At 43.5% G+C, this 23,030-nt stretch overlaps 1 protein-coding gene across 7 annotated transcripts in view; it reads left to right on the forward strand.

Moving 5' to 3' along the window:
* Positions 1–23,030, forward strand: part of tha1 (threonine aldolase 1) — a 111,675-nt gene that overhangs the window by 55,638 nt on the left and 33,007 nt on the right. For all 7 annotated transcript variants that reach the window (XM_068058362.1, XM_068058363.1, XM_068058361.1 and 4 more), the window contains 2 exons: positions 17,677–17,765; positions 19,856–20,041. In XM_068058362.1, coding sequence (XP_067914463.1) covers positions 17,677–17,765; positions 19,856–20,041 — 275 coding nt within the window. The remainder of the gene's footprint in view (positions 1–17,676; positions 17,766–19,855; positions 20,042–23,030) is intronic.

A 23,030-nucleotide genomic window follows, 5' to 3' on the forward strand; every position in this document is an offset into this window, starting at 1 on the left:
ATCAGCAGCAGCAGAATTGTATTCAACAATTACCATCAAGCCAGGAGACCAAACCTGGTTCAATGAAGAGTTTAGGAGGGCATGCCAGGAGCAGCACACTTTCCAGGAGCAGCATACTTCAAAATGAGGTGTCAACCTGGTGAAGCTACAACCCAGGACTACTTGCGTGCCAAACAAAGTAAGCAGCATGCAGTAGACAGAACTAAGCGATTCCATAACCAACGGATCAGATCAAAGCTCTGCAGTCCTGCCACATCCAGCTGTGAATGGTGGTGGACAATTAAACAACTAACTGGAGGAGGTGGCTCCACAAATATCCCCATCCTCAATGATGGGGGAGCCCAGCACATGAGTGCAAAAGATAAAGCTGAAGCATTTGCAACAATCTTGAGCCAGACGTGCCGAGTGGATGATCCATCTCAGCCTCCTCCTGAAGTCCCCACCATCACAGATGCCAGTCTTCAGCCAAATCAATTCACTCCGTGTGATATCAAGAAACGACTGAAGGCACTGGATGCTGCAAAGGCTAAGGGCCCTGACAACATTCCGGCAATAGTACTGAAGACCTGTGCTCCAGAACTTGCCGCGCCCCTAGCCAAGCTGTTCCAGTACAGCTGCAACACTGACATCTACCTGGCAATGTGGAAAATTGCGCAGGTATGTCCAGTACACAAAAAGCAGGACAAGTCCAACCCGCCCAATTACCATCCCATCAACCTACTCTCAATCATCAGAAAAGTTTTGGAAGGTGTTGTCAACAGTGCTATCAAGTGACACTTGCCTAGCAATAACCTGCTCAGTGACACTCAGTTTGGGTTCCGCTAGAACCACTCAGCTCATGACCTCATTACAGCCTTGGTTCAAACATGGACAAACGAGCTGAATTCGATGTGAGGTGACAGTGAGTGCCCTTGACATCAAGGCAGCATTTGACCGAGTATGGCATCAAGAAGCCCTAGCAAAACTGGAGTCAATGGGAATCGGGGAAAAATCTCTGCTGGTTGGAGTCATACCTAGTGGAAAGGAAGATGGTTGTGGTTTTTGGAGGTCAATCACTTAGTCCCACGACATCACTGCAGGAGTTCCTCAGGGTAGTGTCCTAGGCCCAACCATCTTCACTGTTCATCAATAACCTTCCTTCAATCATAAGGTCAGAAGTGGGGATGTTCGCTAATGATTGCACAATGTTCAGCACCATTTACGACTCCTCAGATTCTGAAGCAGTCCGTGTAGAAATGCAGCAAGACCTGGACAATATCCAGGCTTGGGCTGATAAGTGGCAAGTACCATTCACGACACACAAGTCCTAGGCAATGACCATCTCCAACAAGAGGGAATCTCACCATCTCCCCTCGACTTTCAGTGGCATTACCATTGATGAATCCCCCACTATCAACATCCCGGGGGTTACCATTGACCAGAAACTGAACTGGAGTAGCCATATAAATACCATGGCTACAGGAGCAAGTCAGAGGCTCGGGATTCTCTAGCAAGTAACTCACCTCCTCACTCTCCAAAGCCTTCCACCATTTACAAGGCCCAAGTCAGGAGTGTGATGGAATACTCTCCACTTGCCTGGATGGGTGCAACACTCAAGAAGCTCAACACCAATGAGGAGAAAGCAGCCCGCTTGATTGGCACCCCATCCACAAACATTCACTCCCTCCACCACTGACACACTGTGGCAGCAGTGTGTACCATCTACAAGATGCACTGCAGCAATGCACCTAGGCTCCTTCAACAGCACCTTCCCAACCCCCGACTGCTACCACCTCGAAGGACAAGGGCAGCAGATGCATGGGAACACCACCACCTGCAAGTTTCCCTCCAAGCCACACACCATCCTGACTTGGAACTAAATCACCGTTCCTTCACTGTCGGGTCAAAATCCTGGAATTCCCTTCCTCACAGCACTGTGGGTGTACCTACCTCACATGTACTGCAATGGTTCAAGAAGGCGGCTCACCACCACCTTCTCAAGGGCAATTAGGGATGGGCAATAAATGCTGGCCTGGCCAGCGACGCCCACATCCCATGAATGAATTTAAAAAATTATGTTCTTCAGAAAAACTTTAAAGGACTCTTAGTACTGGCATACGCTGAATAGTTCCATTGGTACTTGGAGGGAAATGCTAAAAAGTGTAGACTTGCGACAGTCAGCAGCACTCAGCGATACACATTAGGCATGTGCTTTGAGGCTGATTCCCATAAACTGATTGAACAGTAAGTCTTTGTGAATCAGAGTTTGTTTGTTGGTCCAGGAGATTTAGGCTACGTTTGTACAATATTAAATGCATTTAGTGTACTGGGCTGCAGTTCAGGATTATCCCAGAATGAATGTAGGAGTTTTTTTAAAATTTATTCTCTGGATGTAGTCATTTGTTTATTGCCCATCTGTAGTTTCCCTGAAATAAAAACAAAAAGTAGGTCTGGCAGCATCTGTGGAGAGAGAAACAGAGTTAACGCTTCGAATTGGATATGACTTCTTCGGAACTGAAGGAAGGTATAAATGTGATGGGTTTTATGCCATTGAAGGAGGGAGGGGGAGGAAAAACAAAAGGGAAGGTGTCATGGAATCAAAGGCAAAGAGAGTGGTAAAAGTTTTCGTAAAAGACAAAGTACCATACCAGGGAAAGACAGCAGGTTTCCTTCCCTAAATACCATTTGTGAACCAGTTTGGGTTTTTACAAGAATCTGACAGCTTTATGGTCACTGTTACTGATCCCAGCTTTTCATTTCCAGATTTTAAACTGAATTCAGATTTTCAAACTGTCATGGTGGGTGTTAAACTTGCTTTCTCTGGATTATTCATCCAAGCCTGTGGTTTACTAGTCCAGTAACATAACCACTACACTGCCATTCCCACCACATTGACGTACATTCTGCATTTAAACTGAACCACGAATTGTGCACACTAAATGTCCACACCTGAAATTTCCACTGGCTTTCTTCCAATTGTCTACCAGAACTTTGGTAGAAGGTCAGCAGAAAGCTTGGAGAACTGTTAGAAATGGGTGCTGTTTGTCCAGCTTTCTGCTGAAGTTACAGTGAGAAATTACAGAATCCACATGAAAATTGGAACACCCGTCCCCACTGCCTTGTATCAGTGAGTGAGGATTTTATTATGGTTTCTGAACTGGCAAAAAGAAAATTGCTCATACAAAACATTTAACTTGGTTAGCAGGTTGTGGAGATACTAGTGCTGCCATGGCAACTCCTCAGGAATTTCTCATTACTACAAATGAGAGAGCAGACGATTGCATTGCAAGACAAAATATCCCGTTGATCTATCTCCTTTTGTTAAGCAACTTCCCAAATAGTAGGAAAAGTTCCAACTATTGTACTGTTGAACTACTTCCCAGATAAATAAATAAATAAAAAATATGAAGTTCTGGATGACTACTTCCAACGAAAAGATCAAAGCCATTTGTTCGATTTAACAAAACTCTGTGTCTTTAAAGTGGCTGTGCAGGAGTTGTTCACTGTTTACAAAGAAGAGATTACACGAGATTACAAAGAAATTGAGAGTGTTTTATCTTGTTTATATTGTTAATGAGAGTTGCATGTTGAATTATGAAACGATAACCTGCTGGTGTCTGAGTTCTTTGCAGGTGAGAGATCACGCATCAGAATGTTCCTTCAAGACATGAGCATCCTGCTAGTTCTTAGAAAGAACATGAAGATTATTTCTTAGACTAGCTTTTATTTTGAAGAACGTGTTTAGCTTGCTGAGTCTAAGAGGAAAAAACACAGGAAGCTAGGCTATGTAGAGCTCACAGCTATGTGATGATTTGGAATGGTCTTCCTGTACTGTGTACCGTGAGCAGCTAGCGCAATCCACTCTGTCAATCTGATAACATTTATGAGAACTGACCACAAAGGAAGGGAGAGTGCACTACAACCTTGAAATGACGCACAGTTTTGCTGCAGTGTTTTTAGAGGCAAGAAAAATAATAACTGAGTCGAATCACTACAACAGTTCAGATACTTCACAGTGAAAGGTTGCATGTGATTCCCATTTTTAACCCACACTTTGAAGGTTTTTCGAAAGAAACCATGCCTACTTAACAGGATTTATCATTGAACTATTTGGTGCATATACAAGAAAGCAGTGCATATAATCTTAGCTGTTTGCTATTGAAGAGGATACTTTAGCATTGAGATTACATTTCAACACTGCAAATACTTTCTAATTACAGGGTCCCACATATTTCACATAATGACATTTTTCAAATGCAAAAAAAAACAAGCTGAAGAACATTCTCCTGCCTTTTAGTGTCACAGTTATGTTTGTCTTTATATTAGAAGTCAACTTTGAGAAAATTGAAATAAAAGTGCCAGTAAAAAGATTGGAGCACTTCAATGTGTATTTGCATGCAAATTGACCTTGCAGTATCTAACCAAATTTATCTGTATGATGCACTAATTGATAATGTTGTCTGACGTTTTCCAAACATTATACATCAGGCAAGAAGGTCTATGAACTCTTACCTTGATCTAGTTGAATGGAGATTTCTACTGCTTGTGTTCCCATAACTGGATCTCCATTCTTTACTTAGCATGTAGGTTATTTGTGGTCATCAGCCATGTGATCTCACTCTGCTTCAAGCCATGGTTGTGGTACTCAACAGAGATTTTGGCTGATTCCTGTCTGTTTGACCAGCAACTGTCACCCTAGACTTTAAACCAAGAGGTGTGCAAGAGATTGAAGAGTTGAGGGGAATAACAAGAATTTTACTCTGGTTTCTGTCCTTAGCTCACTCAGGTAACTCCTAAACATACTACAACAGTTGGAAATATGCTCTCTTGATGCAGGGTCAACTAAAAGTGAGGCAAGAAACTTGGGGTAGAAATTCACGACAGCCTTCAACACATACATGAGGATACAGCCCAAGGAAAACGTTATCTCTTCTTTTTTTGAAAAAAGCATATTTCATTGTCATGTAACTAGACCAGTCGCAGTTCAGAGGAAAATGTGTTAAACTGTCTCAACTGCTCAACAGGGCTCCAGGGAACTCTTGTACCAAGTAAATCTAGATTAAGCAGCAGCTACAAAAGCAACACTATTGGGAAAACTGATAAGTGCTCAAATGTTACAGCTATATTCCATCTTTCTGCATCCAACTTGAATGGCTCCGTAAAGGGTTGTTAAATGCAAATCTCACTGCCTAGTTGCCCAAATACTGGAAAGAAACTCAGACTGGCAAGGGTAACTGCAGCCTTCCAATTTCAGTAATATAAGCAAACATGGCAGCCGATCTGCGCACAGCAAGGTCCCACAAATAGCAATGAGATAAATGACCAGATGACCTCTTTCAACAATGTTGGTTGAGAAACATTGACCGGGACACCAGGAGAACTTCCCTGCTCTTCTTTGACTAGTGCCGTAGGATCTTTTATGTCCACATAAGAGGGCAAACAGGGCCTTGGTGTTATGTCTCATCCAAAATCTGGCACCTCCAACAGTGCAGCACTGCATTGAAGCCTCTGCCTAGCCTACGTGCTGAAGTCACTGGAATGGGACTTGAAGCCACAACATTTTGACTCAGCCAAGAGTGCTACCACTGAGCCAAGGCTGGCATCACACTTCGTCTGTCCTGTTCAACTCGTAATATTTATCACTATTCCTGTGTATAAATTTTCTAATGTAATCATTATAATTTGTAAAAATCATACATTACTTAAAGATCCTAAAACAGCCTATAATTATATCCTTGTAAATAACAATAAATTGCAGCACTTAGCAAAATATATGTTGTGGCTCTTTCTAAAAGCCGGCTCGGGTCTGCAAATGAAACCCGACCTGAGCCCGACGCTACCACATCTGACCCGACCCCGACCCGGCCCGAGTCCTTTCATTTTCTCCTGCACCCGACCACCGGAATGTTCAGTGAACCTAGCTTCCGTTTTTCACTTTTTAAGCTTGTGCAACAAAAACTGTAATTGGACTTGAAAGGTTGTTTAAAAAGTACATTAAGATTGGAGCCACGTACTGGAGGTGGTGATAGAGTGTGTCTGATTCGACCCAAGCCCGAATGCTGGACCCGGAAGAGCAACCCGACCCGAATCTGACACATGTCGTCGGGTTCAGGTTGGGTAGCTCTTTCCTATAGAAGTGTAGTAAGATTCTCACTGATCAGGCTACGAAAGGTTGAGACACTTTACTAATTTGAAGAATTTCATCTCCTGAAAAATTACTTATGAGCCTGAGTTTTATATGCTTTCTTTCAAGTTTGTTACTGGGCAGAATTACCATAAATGGACTTCTTGTTCTCTCAGTTTCAAAGATCCAGCACACAGATGTCTTATCTTGTTTATCTGTGATTGGTAGCAGTAAGTGTTCTTTGAAAGTCTGCAGTCTTCCTCCACGCTGCCTAGAGCAATATCAAGATCCGTCATACTTTGTGATCTTGGTCAAGTTACCAGTTATCCAGCATGCTCTCTAATTTTGGTCAAGTTTAACATAGACCTTTACTCCAGTGTTGTTTCAATTCAATAGATCCAGTCCTAGGTAGGCTAGTGATCCCAAATTGGTCTACCTGTATTTTTTTATTCTCAATTTTATTGACGGCACATAAGTTATCCTTCATTTTCTGTTCGTGCTTTTAACCCATTATGTTCTTTTACCAAATATTCACCCTGCTAATCCAGGATTTCAAGTCCATTCCTTTACCCATCACCTAGTTGCCAGGCAAGCATTGCTCTGACGGTTCCTGCTTCATAGGTCTTACTTAGTCCACCTTAAAAGCAGGCACCAAAAAGTCCATGTTAGCAAGTCAGAGCACTGAAAGTGGTGCTAAATTTTTTATTTAGTTGATGTCTGCTGCATGTCAGTGATTTACTGCTTGTGCATTAAAACATTAAATCTGTGATTAGATTATAACTAACTGTGCAAGATGTGTTAGCGTAGTCACCCACATATAAGTGCTAACACCAAAATAACCTTTTCCATTATAAGCACTACAGTCACTCATCTCATAACATATGTTCCACCCTGGAATTCTTGATCCTATAATTATTGTCATGAATTTGGAAATGCATGGGCTCCACAGTCATTAAATTGATGCAACATTGTGGAGTCTACCAAATTGAATCAGTGAACTAGTTATTTGCAGCCAGTATGTGTGTAATCAGGTCAAAGAACCACAGGCCTCTGAACCCTGAAGTGAGTTCAGATTGCCATATCTGTGTCTGAAATATTCTTGCATATCATGGAAGGAGCTGGAACATAAAATATCATCACACATATTATTTTCTACAGCGCTTTGTGTCATTTCCAGTCTTCCAAGCACTGAATGACATTTTGTGCAAGTATGAGCCCCATTCTCATAGAATGGACTTACCTCGTTTGCTAAAAAAAAATCAGTGCAGTAAATCTTACTCTGCAGTCATTAACCATTGCCTGTTTCTGCAGTATTGTGAAGATGTTTATGCCATTGTTCAGTTCTTGAGGACCTTTGGGTAGTGTTTTTACCATATTATTTCCATCATGTGAACCACCACCAGCTGCAACATAAGTCAAAGGTGACATAAAACACAGCTTTACAAGCTTGCCTACACCCCTCCCCCCTTACTTCCCCTCTCAACTCCCTCTCCGCCCCCTTTCCTCCCCTTCTCCACCCTGACAGCTCTCCCCTCACCCTCTCCTTTTCTGCTCCTCTTCCATCTCTTACCCCTCCCCGCCCCTTCCTTTTCCCCCATTCATGCCTCTCCATCCCTCTTCCCTTGTCCTCCCCTCCCCTCTCCCTCTCCTCCCCTTTGCCTCCTCCCCACCCTGCTCCTTCTCTCCCCCTCTCCACAGCTTACCCCTCACCCACCTCTCTCCCCTTCCACCACTTCTCTCACCCTCACCCCACCAGTCTCCTCCTGTTATCCCCTTCCCTCCTGTTGCCACACCTACCCCTCCCCCCTTGCCTTTTGCCCCTTCTCCCTCACCTTCAGCCCCTTCCCCCTTACCTTACTCCTTACCCCATTCCCCACCCTCCCCACCTCTCTTCCCCCACCTCCACCCTCACCTCCACCCTCACTCCCCCTCCTTCCCTCCTCCTTACCCACCTCCTTCTCCCTTTCTTCCCCTACTTTTGCCCTGTCCCGTCTGCCCCTTCCCTCCCCAAGCCCTTCCCCCCCCCTCTCTTACCCACTCCCCACTTCTTCCCCTTTCCCTCTCCCCCTCCTCCCCTCTGCCCATACCCTTCTCTCTGCTAACACCCCTCTCCCCCTCCTCTCCCCACCTCCATCTCCCCCTCACCTCTATCCCCCCTCTGCCCACACCTCCCCTTTCCCCCACCTCTCTCCCTTCTCCCCTTCAGTTTTCCCCCTCCCCTTTCCTTCCCCCTACCCCCATCCCCCTCACCTCTCCCTCCTCCTTCCCCATCACCTCTCCCTCCCTCCCCCTCCTCCCCTCCTCTCGGTCCAGGTAACTCAGCTCTATTTGCACTTTGCTGGTTTGTGGGCTTGCAAGTTTGGAAAGGGCTGTTTTGAGAGCTTGTGCCTCATGTGTGGATCAATCCTAAATCAGAATACCAAGGTTTATTGTATCAGCAACCTGAAATATGTGCAAATTGTGGGGAAGTTGAAGTTAAACTTTATACATGGCCCCTGAGCTTCTAATGTCTGGCTCACAAAATGCCTGGTTAGTAATCGTGAGCTTAGATTTATGAGTCTCTTTGTCTCATTAGTCTGTTCTACAAGTACAAATTCATGTCAGTGATGCATATTAAATTTACACAAGGTGGAGTGACTCACTGCACCATGTTTTACTCAGAGTAAAGCTTTTGCTAGCAAATCATTTGGTTCAATTGTTGGTAGATATGAAAATTACATTGACTGCCAATTGCCATTAGGAACTAAATGGGGAATGCTTTCAGCTGCTGGGCCTTCCCTTTATATCTCCTCATATCTACCTCTCTCTGCTCCTTTAAGATGCTCCTTAAATCCTTCCTCTTTGCCCAAGCCTTTGGTCACCTAGTCTAATATCTCATGGCTAATGGCTCAGTGTCACATTTTGTTCCCTAAAGCTCCTGTAAAGCACTTTGGGACACTTTATTTTATTAAGTTAAAAGGCGCTATATAAATGCAAAGTTGCTCAGAATGATGCAGGGGAAATTATGAAGCCAAGAAAAGAATAGAGAAAGCAGAGAAAGGACAGCAAGGCAGAACAGGAGGATCAGAGAGACTAAATGAAGCAATGTGATGTGTACAATGAGAGTTTGAAGCTTTATTTTCTAATTCTTAAATGAGTGAAAATCCATAATCTTGAGAAGTTATAATGGTGAAAATATACAACAATGAATAGGACACTCATGACACAGGTGCAGGGAGCTACATTTGGAATGGGGACCCAGTTAAGGACAATACTTTGTAGTTGCCTGTCTGAGTAAGTGAAGTTGTAATCTAGAAATAGGAATTGAGTTGAAAGAGGTGGAATTAAGTGCATAGTTGGTCACGCCCTGTGAGTAAAATAGCAGTACACTATATATGGAAAGTCCTGATTGTGTAGATATTGTATTAGAAATGCAATAGAAAACTTCATATAAAGGATCTCCAGGGAAAAGATGCCAAAAATCAAAATCCTGTCTCATAACCAGGCCATGCTAATTACTACCACACTTGCATATTGAAGATATTAAATATGAAAGATTGTGGTAAAGTTGTCATGTTTTATCTCAAAGCTACATGCACAGATTTAGCATCAGACAATAAACTGGTTTTCATGCTCCTTTGTATAACCTGACAGTGTTCACGACAGGTATCAAGGTCTAATCACGCAAGTTTAATGGCTATTTATAGTTTCTACTTCACTGGAAGAATTAAAGAAACCTTGATTCTTTTCTCCAGACATTCTGTTCTGTAATCAATGCAGTGAGACTGTGTAGAGTGCCTACTACTTCTGCCTCTCTATTTTTTCTGTGTGGGTTGAGTGGCCTTTGTGCAATGATCCAAGGAGTGGTGAAATCTTTTGAAGCTGTGTTTGCTCAGCTGTTTGTATCCCCATTCATTCTCTGATAATGCCGCACTTGTTCTGTCCAATTTCTGGTGTGTTTTGGAAATACTGCAGGTGTAGTTGTCACAAGGTAGTTGGTTGGTCACCATATAATACTGGACAATATGTATTCTGGAATGCTATTACTTATAAAATTAAATTAAGAAAGTCTAATATAATTAATTCCATGGTTCTCCAGCAATGCTGTAGTACTGTGAGAATATACCCTAGGAAGGACTGAGCCATTGTTCGAAACATGCGGGACCAGGAAAGACTGCAGTGCATCAGGCCACTCTCAAAAACTGATACCTCTTAACTTCCCACTGCCTCAAATATCATTCCAGTTCCCTCTCAATTTGTTGCAAACTATCTGCCCTGCAGACCTTCCCTCGTCTGAACTTGAACCTGTCCCCAATTCTAGAATTTGTTGCAGTCTCAAACATATTATCTGTGTTTGGTTTATCTCTTCCTTCAGGATCTTCAATAGTTGATTAATCTTCTTCTCTAGAGTAAGCAATCCAATCCTGTTCAACCTCTTCTCAAAGCTTCAATGTTTGAAGATAGATATCAGTTTGGTTTCCCTTTTCTGCACTGTCTCTAATGCTGGCCTGTAATATGGGCAACCATTGTACAGATCCTCTATTACCTCCTGCAATGTGTGCATCATCCCACTGGCTACACATCCCAAAATCTGTCTAGCTTTGCGCAGTGCTGTGGCTTCTATGAGTTGCCCACCAATCCCCTCAGATCCCTCTCTTATCTATGAAGTTATTTAGTTTACATTCCCACTGTTTACTTCTCTTCCTACAGTCATTCCTTTCCATTTGTCCATAGTGAATGCCATCTGCCCCTCACCATCCCAACTTGCATAGTGTCATGCTAGGCCCGCACCTGCCAAGAACGAGGCATATTAACATCACCATATGGACATTAAATTTCAAATTGTTGCTGGGAAGAAGAGAAGGCCTGTTACAAGGGCTGCCAGACACTTAGCTGGAAGACATTTACCAGTAGGGACAAGAGAGGTTACTTCCCTTATCTGTTTAACACACAATGGACTTTGAGCACCAGACATTGAAGGCAGGGAAGCGCATTCCAGACCCTACTAAGATGATACTACCCACAAAGCCAAGACGTGGTCAGACCAGCTAGTCATATGACTAACCTGCTTGGCAACCTGGATTTTTCTAAATTGTACAGTTTGAACTCAGAGTGTCTGTTTGCTCCTGGACTGAAAAGACCTCTCCTGGCTGGCTCGCCACAGCCTCTCCTATCTGCTTCCATCTCTTTCTCATGGAACTCCAAATCCACTGAAGACACATGAACCCCAAGAGAGAAATGTCGCCTACAGCGAACAAGATTTAAGAAGAATATTGGGCCCCAACGAAAAGCAAGATCTACCTACAATCAAGGACTCTACAGTGAGCTCGAACATCCGTAACAAAAACCCTCTTCAGAGATTGCCTCAAACTTTTCCACTTTATTTCTTCTGCTCTGTTCTGTCTCTATCTGCATGTGGGTATCGCATATGCATGCCAGCATGGGCGGGTCGTGTATCTGTAGGTGTTAACTGAATGAGAGTTTCAGTTTAATAAATTTCAACCTTTCTTCTTTGAACCTAAGAAAACCTGTTTGTGCTGGTTTCTTTGCCTTATATTTGGACAGCAGTGACCAAGGGGGGTCTCAAAACATGGTGTGTTTAAAACTTAAACCCTGTTGTGGTAAGACCAGGTGAAGGCTGACAGGGAACCCTAGACCTCTTTCTCACCTGATCGTAACAATAGGATGACATGGGATAAACAGCAGAGAAGCATCTCATTCATCGCAATCCATGCTAGTGTTAATGCTCATCTCAACCCCCACCCTTCAATTGGTGTCACCTACAAGCTTAGGCAGCTTTGTCTCAGCCCCCCCACCATCTAAAACCTTATCTCACCTAACAAAATTTATCGACCTCAGTCTTCACGATTCAGCTGACTCTGCATTCACAGCCTTTTGCGGGAAGAGAGTTCCAGATTTCCACAGCCCTTTAGCTGAGAAAGTGCTTGCTAAATGGTCTGATTCTGATTTTAAGATTATGCCCCCGAGTTCTGGATTACCCCACCAAAGAAAATAGTTTCGCTTTATCTATCCTATTGAATTATTTTATCGGGTTAAATGATAAATCACTCAATAGATCACCCCTTAATCTTCTATACGCGAGGGAATACAAACCATACATCTTAGAAGTGATCTGCAAATTCTCCTGATCACCACTTTCTCGAGGCTTCTGACAGAGAATATGGCTGGGTTGTGAATATAAGAGTGAACACCATTGAGAGGTTTGTGTGGGGGGTCACATAACAGGAGAGCAACTAGATTGCCCCACAAGATTGTCCTCTCTACATCTACTTTGTCAGTCCCCTTAATCATCTGGGGCGGCACAGTGGCGCAGAGGTTAGCACTGCAGCCTCACAGCTGCAGCGACCCGGGTTCAATTCTGGGTACTGCCTGTGTGGAGTTTTCAAGTTCTCTCTGTGTCTGCGTGGGTTTCCTCCGGGTGCTCCGGTTTCTTCCCACAGCCAAAAGACTTGCAGGTTGATAGGTAAATTGGCCATTATAAATTGCCCCTAGTATAGGTAGGTGGTCGGGGAATCTAGAGACAGGTGAGGATGTGGTAGGAATATGGGATTAGTGTAGGATTAGTAGAAATGGGTGGTTAATGGTCGGCACAGACTCAGTGGACCGAAGGGCCTGTTTCAGTGCTGTATATCTAAATCTAAAAAATCTAAATCTTATGTACCTCAATTAGATCTCCTCATTCTTCTAAACTCTAGAGAGTAAAGGCCTAAACTGCTCAATCTCTCTTCATAAGACAAACCCCTCATTTTTGGAATCAATCTAGTGAACCTCCTCCGAACTGCCTCCAGTGCAACTACACCCCTCCTCATGTAAGGGGACCAAAACTGTACGCGATATTCCAGGTGCGGTTTCACTAATGCCTTGTACAGTTGCAGCAACACTTCCCTACTTTTATATTCTATTCCTTTAGCAATAAATGCCAAAATTCCATTTGCCTTCCTTATTACCTGCTGTACCTGCATACTAGTTTTCAGCGAATCATGCACGAGGACACCCAGATCCCTCTGCACCGAAGCACTCTGAAGGTTCTCTCCAGTTAGATAATAATTTGCCTTTCTATTCTTCCGACCAAAATGGATAATCTCACAATTATCCACAGTAAACTCCATCTGCCAAATTTTGGCCCATTTACCTAACCTATCCATATCCATTTGTAATTTCTTATTTCTTTATTGCAACTTACTATCTCACCTATTTTTGTGTCATCTGCAAATGTGGCTATAGTACCTTCTATCCCTGCATTCAAGTCATTAATATAGATTGTAAATAGTTGGGGCCCGAGGACCGAACCCTGTGGCACCCCACTAGTTACATCTTGCCAGCCAAAAAAAGACCCATTTATCCTGACTCTCTGTTTTCTGTTGGTTAGCCAATCCTCTGTCCAAGCTAATAATTTGTCCCTAACCCCATGTGATCTTACCTTGTGTATTAAACTTTTGTGCGGCACCTTATCAAATGCCTGCTGGAAGTCCAGATATACTACATCTACAGGATCCCCTTTATCCACTTTGCTTGTTACAGCTTCGAAGAACTCTTGCAAATTAGTCAAACACGATTTACCCTTCATAAAACCATGCTGACTCTGATGGATTGCGTTTTGACTTTCTAAATGTCTTGTTATTACTTCCTTAATAATGGATTCTAACAATTTCCCAATGACAGGTGTTAAAATAACTGATCTATAGTTTCCTACTTTCTGCCTCCCTCCCTTTTTGAATAAGGGCGTTATGTTAGCTTTTTTCCAATCCACTGGAACCTTGCCCGCATCCAGGGGATTTTAGAATATTATAACCAATGGATCCACTATCTCTGCTGCCACTTCCTTTAAGACCCTAGGATGTAGGCCATCAGGCCTTGGGGACTTGTCTGCCTTCAATCCCAATAGTTTTCTCAGTACTTTTTCCCTAGTGATGATGATGATTGTTCTGAGTTCCTCCCTTTCTGTAACCTCTGCATTACCTGTTTCTATTGGGATGGTACTAGTGTCTTCCACCGAGAAAACTGAGGCAAAATACTGATTTAGTATCTCTGCCATTTCTGTGTTCCCCTCTATTAACTCCCCTGTCTCATCCTCCAAAGAACCAACATTCACTTTAGCTATTCTCTTCCCTTTTATATACTTATAGAAGCTTTTGTTAGCCGTTTTTATACTTTGCACTAGTTTTCTTTCATAATTTACCTTTGCTCTTTTTATTACTTTTTTAGTAACCCTTAGTTGATCTTTAAAAGTTTCCCAATCTTCCAGCCTGCCACTGGCCTTTGCAATATGGTATGCCGTAGTTTTTGTCTTTATGTTATCCTTAACTTCCTTGCTCAGCCATGGATGTTTTTTCCCCCTCTTAGAATCTTTCTTCTCTCTGGAATATATTTTAGTTGGGAGGAATTGAATATCTCCTTAAACATCTGCCACTGCTCATCAACTGTCTTACCTTTTAGTCTTCCTGCCCAGTCCACTAGGGCCAAATCTGCCCTCATGTCTATGTAATTATCTTTGTTTAAACCCAGAACGCTAGTGTGGGACTCCAGGTTCTCGCCCTCAAACTGAATTTGAAATTCTAGCATGCTATGATCACTCTTCCCTAGAGGATCCTTAACTATGAGATCATTAATCAATTCCACCTCATTACACAATACCAAATCTAGAATAGCCTGCTCCCTGGTTGGTTCCACAACATATTGCTCCAAAAAACAATCTCTAATACATTCAATGAACTCTCCCTCAAGGCTGCCTATGCCAATTTGATTTATCCAGCCTATGTGCATATTAAAATCACCCATGATTATTGCCGTACCTTTCTTACAAGCCCCCAGTATTTCCTGGTTTATACTGTGCCCTGCTGCGGAACTACTGTTTGGGGACCTATAGATTATTCCTACCAGGGACCTCTTTCCCTTGCTATTTCTTATTTCTACCCAGACTGATTCTATGCCTTGATCTCCAGTGCCTATATCATTTCTCACTACAGCACTGATCTCTTCCTTTACTAAAAAAGTTACACCGCCTCCTTTTCCTTCCTGCCTATCCTTCTGAAATACTGAGTACCCTTGGATATTCAATTCCCAAACCTGGTTTCCCTGCAACCACGTCTCAGTAATCGCCACTAAATCATACCCATTCGTCTCTATTTGTGCTGTTAACTCATTTATTTTATTCCGAATGCTTCATGCATTCAGATACAAAGCCTTTAAGTTTGTTCTATTATCAAATTTCCCTACTCTTGTACGATTTCTTGGTGCAATATGACGTTCACACATTCTGTTCCTTCCTTTTGTTTTCTGGTAACAATCAGCCTCATCACTAACCTGCACTCCTACCTTCTCCTTTAACTTTGACTTCCTAATTTTCCATGCAACTGAACCCTCCCCCCAACTATTTAGTTTAAGTGTAGGCATTCCAGAGCTTGGGAACAGGGCAACTGAAGGTGCAGCCACCAGTGGTGGAGCGATTAAAATCAGGGATTCACAAGAAGCCAGAATTAGAGGAGTGAAGATATCTCGGAGTGTTTTGCTGCTGGAGAAGATTATAGAGATAGGGAGGGGTGAAGGCCATGGAGGGATTTGAAAACAAGGATGAGAATTTAAAATCAATATGTTGCTTGACCGGGAGCCAGTGTAGGTCAGCGTGCACAGGGGTGATAGGAAATGGAACTTGGTGCGAGTTGAGACACAGGCAGCAGAGTTTGGATGACCTGAAGTTTGCAGAGAGTAGAATATGGAATATCAGCCAGGGGTGTGTTGGAATAGTCAAGTCTAGAGGTAACGAAGGCATGAATGAGAGTTTCAGCAGCAAATGAGCTGAGACAGGGGTGAAGTTGGGTGATGAAATAGTTAACAGCTGTGCAGCAGGATGACTGATTTATTAATACCCACTTAATCTATAACTTAATTGCATCTGAAATATTGCATCAAGTTGTTGTGACAGAAGGGGGCCGATAGCATAGTGGTAATGTTATGAGGAATTCCAGACACCCTGACTATGCTGCAGAGACATGAGTTCAAATCCCACCATGGCAGTTGGAATTTAAATTCAATTAATTAATAAAGCTGGAATAAAATGCTAGTCTCATTAATAATGATCATAAAACTACCAGATTGCCAGAAAAACTCATCTGGTTCACTAATCCCCTTCAGGGAAGGAAATCTGTCATCCTTACCCCAGCTGGCCTACATGTGACTCCAGATCCATAGCAATGTGGTTGGCTCTTAACTGCCTTCTGAAATGGCCTAGCAAGCCACTCAGTTGTATCAAACCGCTACAGAAAAAAACATTGTGGGTGTACCTACACCACATGGACTGCAGCGGTTCAAGAAGGTGGCTCACCAGCTTCTCAAGGGCATTTAGGGATGGGCAATAAATGCTGGCCTTGCCAATGATGCTCACATCCCTAGGATGAATATAAAAAAGGAGAATGATTACGTGAAGAAGAATCTGGGACATGTATTACCTCCATGTGCTGTAGTTTCCCGAAGTGTAGAGGCATCCTACAGTGTAAGATGACTGAACTTGTTGGAACAAGTTTACTCTTGGGAGTGTCATCTGTGCCTAGTCTTTGCAGCTATTGCGTAAATAAACAAGATTTTACAACTCCTAGCAGCAACTAGATTTCCTAGTAAGAAAATCATCTGATATCTGCTTGCGTTTTGCAGTGTCCCAACTTTACAAAGACTGAAGTGCATGTAGTATCGTGTTGAATAAATCAACAGGGTTTGTGTAGGAGGTTAAGTATTCTGCATGGTCTTGTAGCAACATTATCTGGGTAAATATCAGATTTAGAAAGAAGGAGTCACCATGTTCCTGAGAGAGTCAGTTTCTGTTTTGCAACACTCATCAACAAGGAAAATTTCAGATTGTACGGTAACCCAGAAATGCCTCTTATAAATAACCTTTTCTTATTCATTCTCGGGATGCGGACATCACTGGCAAAGCTACTGTTATTGCCTAGCCCTCATTGCCCTGAGAAGGTGATGGTGGGCTTTCTGAAATGCTGCAGTCCTTGTACCTCCTGCTTGACGCACGACTCCCTCGCGCTTAGTGATAAATAAATTTCTATGCAAACATTTTAATTCTAATTCACTCAGTGCTGTAGCTGGCCATCAGTAACACATGGGGGCCCTCTCAGATGGGGAGGTTGAGGATGGTGGCACTCTACCCCGTCCCCCGCACTCCAGGCCAAATATCTTTCTCAGGCAAAGGCATTTTTAATTCCTCCTTAAAAATGAAGATTTCCATGTTGTGGTCTCAGCTGATTGAAGGTAACCGGAGACACATACACGAGGGAGAGAATGTAACTTTTGGAGTGACATGTATTGTCATTAAGCTCCCTTGACGTCAATTCCTGATGGTCAAATCACTTCCCATAACTGGACAAGGCAGCTCCTTTAACTGTGGCTGTTACAGTAAATATGGTTCATATTTAGAGGGAGCCACCCTGGGACTGGCTGTCCAACTGGAGAGGCAATATATTTCCAAACTTTTGTTTAAAAAGGAACATCAGTTTAACTGGATCCCATGAGATGACATTTACTGGGAAATCTCACAGTTTAAATAATGACTGTATTTCTCTTCTTTGCAGTCATGTGTCATTGCCGGGAGAGGGGAGCTGAACTGATAGTCGGTGATCAGGCGCACATCCATCTCTATGAACAGGGAGGTGTTGCTCAGGTACAGCAGCTCATTCCGCACCTTGCGTTAGGGGCCAGAGCATGCGAGAAAGTGACACTTGAGTGTTTCCTCTTGATTAAACCTGTCAGTAAACAGCACAGTATGTCCCTGTCTCTGTGTTCTATGGTAAACCTCATTATCTAAATTTGTGTTTGGCGTAGGTTGGGGGAGGTAAAATGCTCGATCCTGTATTACAGGAAGTCAAATTTAAACATGCTGAGGCTGAGTACTGCTGGGCCTTCTCAGCTTTTGACATGGTTAGCACATGGGTTTTTGAAACCTAACGCATCTAACATCAGTTCTGTATATTTGCAGTGCTAATTGCCAAGTAGAAAAACCTACTAACCATCAAAAATACCTTTTATATATAAAAAAAAAGTCCCATGTATTAGCTAAAATTCAGTATAGCTCAGCTTCTAACAATGGCTGTTCATAATCCCTTAACCCCCCCTGTCACAGTGAGAGGAGAAGGAATGCTCTACCACAGTCTCCTAAGGAGCCTCACTTTTGTTTTATTTAAGTTGCACCCAACTATCCCACAATTAGCACAGTCAGCCACTGTTACTTTTTTTGACTTGAGGTTTATCTTAATGGATTTTTCTGCTCATAGATATGGTGGAGATGCTGGGAAATGGAACATTGCTTTTCTGTCCAGTGTCAGCATCGTCACTCCGAGATACAAAGTAAAGCTCCCCCTGGTCTGCCCAACTTTGTATCTCTGCCCCAAACTCCCCCACCAGCCACCTTTCTGCAGACTACAGGACTTTGTTCCAAATTTGCACCTCTACATCCTCACAGCTAATATTCAGTCCCTGTAACTGCCCCCTACAGTAACTTTGAAGTTCTGACAGACAGAGACTGTGTTGTAGAATTTTGATTATCTTCTCAGTCGAGCCCAAAGAATTATCAGTGGCTCAGCGGTACCGCCCTCTTGAGCAAGATGGTCATTGGCTAAGTTCCACTATGGAGATCAGAGCACATAATCCAGGCTGACACTCCAGTGCAGCACTGAGGGAGTGTTTTTTGGATGAGACATTAAACCTTGTGAGAGAAAGATTTTGCACTTGTATAGCACCTTTCACTACCTCAGGGCATCCTAAAATGCTTTATGGCCAATTGCGTACTTTTGAAGTGTAGTCACTGTTATAATGTAGGAAAAAAGGCAGCCAATTTGTGTACAGCAAGATCCCATAAACAGCAGTGTCCAGAATGAAATTTTGCAGACCTAGAGCTGAGTGAGCAGGAACTCCAGGAACTGCAGATAGCCTTTCTGCCATCCCTTGCTGTGTTATTGTTTTCATCAAAGTTTTACTAAGCAAGACATGAGTACAGATGAGCAAGATCATTTAGCTCAGTTTATCTTACCCATCCAGATAGTGGAACCTACAGTCCCCTCCTTACGGCATCTCAACTGCAACTCAAATGACTGAAGGTCCGGTTTTGTTTTTTAGACTGATTAAAATTCTGAAACACCCATGAATCCTACTTTGATTGGACTGATGCCTCCCATTCATGTGTAGATGCAGCACCTTCTCCAGTTGTGGCTGGTGATCCAGTGACAGCAGTTTGCTACACAGTGACATTTACCCAAACAGACCCATGCAGTGTCTTTAGACAAATTAACTGGGAACATAAAATAAAATTAATAGATAGACCTAATGTGACAGAATATTGTGTCAGCGAATAGCAGTTCCATTGGGTCTGCTTCGTTCAAACATTCCTATTACTGTGCAGTTGCTGCCCTCTAGTGCTGTTTGGTTTTATTTCAGTTTAAAGTTCCATGCCCTAACTGCACAACACATGAAAATTAAATTAAAAGTTTGAAATTAAATCAGTATTGTTTGTCTGCTTCCCTACTCTTTATTTCTTTCTCGTTTTCCATTTTGTCTCTCTCTTTCCTGTTTGTCTCCCTTTTGCTCCAGATTCGCTCCCTCCCTCTCCTATTTCCAGTAGGACTAGGATCAAAGAATAATACAGAACAGAAGGAGGACATTCAGCCCATCGTGTTTGTGCCAGCTGTTTCAAAGAGCTGTCCAATGAAGTAGCTCAATAAAGCATTGCGCCGATCACTGTAATATCTTCTTTTTCAGGTTGCTGGAGTTCATTCAAGCATTGTGAAGAATCTTCCAGATGGGACTTTTGATTTGAATGAAGTTGAATCAAAAATACGCCATGATTTCCCAGACCTGCACCACCCCAGGACTTGCGTCATTTGCCTTGAGGATACTCAGAATGTGCAAGGAGGACGGGTTCTACCACTCTCCTTTCTCCAGGAGGTGAGGCAACAGCTGCTTAAAATGATTAAGACAATTTGAAGTCAAACTTTTATCCAGACTAGGTACTGGTAGACTGGCCGTGCTGTATCCCAGCAACAGCCAGTACCATCAGGAGAGGAGGTGGCAGGGAATGGACCCTTTTCATTTGTGTGTGATCCATTGCCTCTGACTGGTGCAGTCACTTATGCATTTGTGACTGAAGATTTAGCTGCACACTCACTACAGCCACAAGGGGGAGCACAAGTACAGCACTGATCCTAAATGACAACCTTTATTTGTATATCACCTTTAATGTAGGAAAACAACCCAAGGTGTTTCACAGCAGGTGTTAGCAAACAAAATTTGACACTGAGCCACATTTTTTTTATTCATTCATGGATTTGAGCGTCGCTGGCAAAGCCAGCATTTGTTGCCCACCCCTAATTACCCTTGAGGAGGTGATGGTGAGCCACCTTGAACCGCTGCAGTCCTTGGGGGGGTTGGTACATCAACAAGGCTATTAGGAAGGGAGTTCCAGGATTTTGACCCAGCGACAGTGAAGAAACAGTGATATAGTTCCAAGTTAGGATGGTGTGTGGCTTAGAGGGGAACTTGCAGGTGGTGGTGTTCCCATGCATCTGCTGCCCTTGTCCTTCTCGGTGGTAGAGGTCACGGGTATGGAAGGTGCTATCGAAGGAGGCTTGGCAAGTTGCTGCAGTGCAGCTTGTAGATGGTACACACTGCTGCCACTGTGCGCTGGTGGTGGAGAGAGTGAATGTTGAAAGTGATGAGTGGGGTGCCTATCAAGCAGGCTGCTTTGTCCTGGATGGTATCAAGCTTCTTGAGTGTTGTTGGAACCACACTCATCCAGACAAGTAGAGAGTATTCCATCACGCTCCTGACTTGTGCCTTGTAGTTGGTGGGCAGGCTTTGGGGAGTCAGGAGGTGAGTTACCACAGAATTCCTAGTCTCTGACCTGCTCTCGCAGCCACAGTATTTATGTGGCTGGTTCATTTCAGTTTCTGGTCAATGGCAACCCCCAGGATGTTGATAGTGGGGGATTCAGCGATCGTAACGCCATTGAATGTCAAGGGGAGATGGTTAGATTGTCTCTTGTTTGAGATGATCATCACTTGTATGGCGTGAATGTTACTTGCCACATATCAGCCCAAGCCTGAATGTTGTCCAGGTCTTGCTGCATTTCTACACGGACTGCTTTAATATCTGAGGAGTCTCGAATGGTACTGAACACTGTGCAATCATCAGCGAACATCCCCATTTCTGACCTTATGTTGGAGGGAAGGCCATTGATGAAGCAACTGAAGATGGTTGGGCCTAGGGCACTACCCCGAGGAACTCCTGCAGTGATGTCCCGGCGCTGCAACCACAACCACAACCATCTTCCTTTGTGATCGGTATGACTCCAACCAGTGGAGAGTTTCTCCCCTGATTCCCATTGATTTCAATTTTGCTAGGGCTCTTTGATGCCACACTCAGTCAAATGCTGTCTTGATGTCAAGTACAGTCACTGTCACCTTACCTCTGAAATTCATTTTGTCCATGTTTGGACCAAGGCTGTAATGAGATCTGGAGCTGAGTGGCCCTGGCGGAACCCAAACTGCGCATCAGTGAGCAGGTTGTTGCTGAGTAGGTGCTGCTTGATAGCACTGTCGACGACACCTTCCATCACTTTGCTGATGATTGAGAGTAGACTGATGGGGTGGTAATTGGCCAGATTGGATTTGACCTTTTTATGGATTGGACATACCCGGGCAATTTTCCACATTATTGGGTAGATATCAGTATAATAAAAGCAAAATACTGCAGATGCTGGAAAGCTGAAATAAAAACAAAGTGCTGGAAATACTCAGCAGGTCAGGCAGCATCTGTGGAGAGAGAAGCAGAGTTAACGTTTCAGATCTGTGACCTTTCATCAGAACTGGCAAAGGTTAGAAAATAATTTGGTTTTTAGCAAGTGAAGTGGATAGGGTTTGGTGGGGAAGAGAACAAAAGGAAAGGTGTGTGATAGGGCAGAGGGCAGGAGAGATTAAATAACAAAGCTGTCCTGCGACAAAGGCAAAGATTGTGTTAATGTTTGTGGTGAAAGACAAAGCATTAGTCCAGAGAGAGTGTTAATGGCAGAATAATGAGCAGCACTGTCTACATGAAAAACAGGCACTTGGTTAAAAAACAAAATAACATAAAATAATAAAAAAAAGAAAAATATCAAAAAAGTCAGTCATGCTGTGAAGTTATTGAACTCAGTGTTGAGTCCACAAGGCTGTAGAGTGCCTAATTGAAAGATCAGGTGCTGCTCCTTGAGCTTGCGTTAATGTTCACTGAAACACTGGAGCAGGCCAAAGACAGAAATGTGGGCATGAGAGCAGGGGTGTGTGTTGAAATGGCAAGCAACCGAAAGTTTGGGGTCCTGCTTTCGAACTGAGCGGAGGTGTTCTGCAAAGCGGTCACCCAATCTGCACTTGGTCTCCTCAATGTAGAGGCGATCGCATTGTGAGCAACGAATACAGTATACTAAATTGAAGGAAGTACAAGTAAATCGCTGCTTCACCTGGAAGAAGTGTTTGGGGCCTTGGATGGTGAGGAGAGAGGAGGTAAAAGGGCAAGTATTACACCTCCTGCGATTGCATGGCAAGGTGCCGTAGGAAAGGAATGAGGTGTTGGGGTTTATGGAGGACTGGATCAGGGTGTCGCGAGGGAACAATCCCTCGGAATGCTGACGGGAGGGAAGGGGAAGATGAGTTTGGTGGTGGCATCACGCTGGAAATGGTGGAGGCTGATCCTTTGGTTGTGGAGGCTGGTGGGGTGAAAAGCGAGGAGAAGGGGAACCCTGTCACGGTTCTGGGAGGGAGGGGAAGGCAGAAGTGCGGAAAATAGGTTGGACACAGTGACGGCCCGGTCAAGCACAGTGGGGGGGGTGGAATCCTCAGTTGAGGAAAAAGGAAGCCATGTCGGAAGCGCTGTTGTGGAAGGTTGCATCATCAGAACAGAT

The sequence above is a fragment of the Heterodontus francisci genome, chromosome 26 (genome assembly GCF_036365525.1).
Source record: "Heterodontus francisci isolate sHetFra1 chromosome 26, sHetFra1.hap1, whole genome shotgun sequence".
Taxonomy (NCBI): domain Eukaryota; kingdom Metazoa; phylum Chordata; class Chondrichthyes; order Heterodontiformes; family Heterodontidae; genus Heterodontus; species Heterodontus francisci.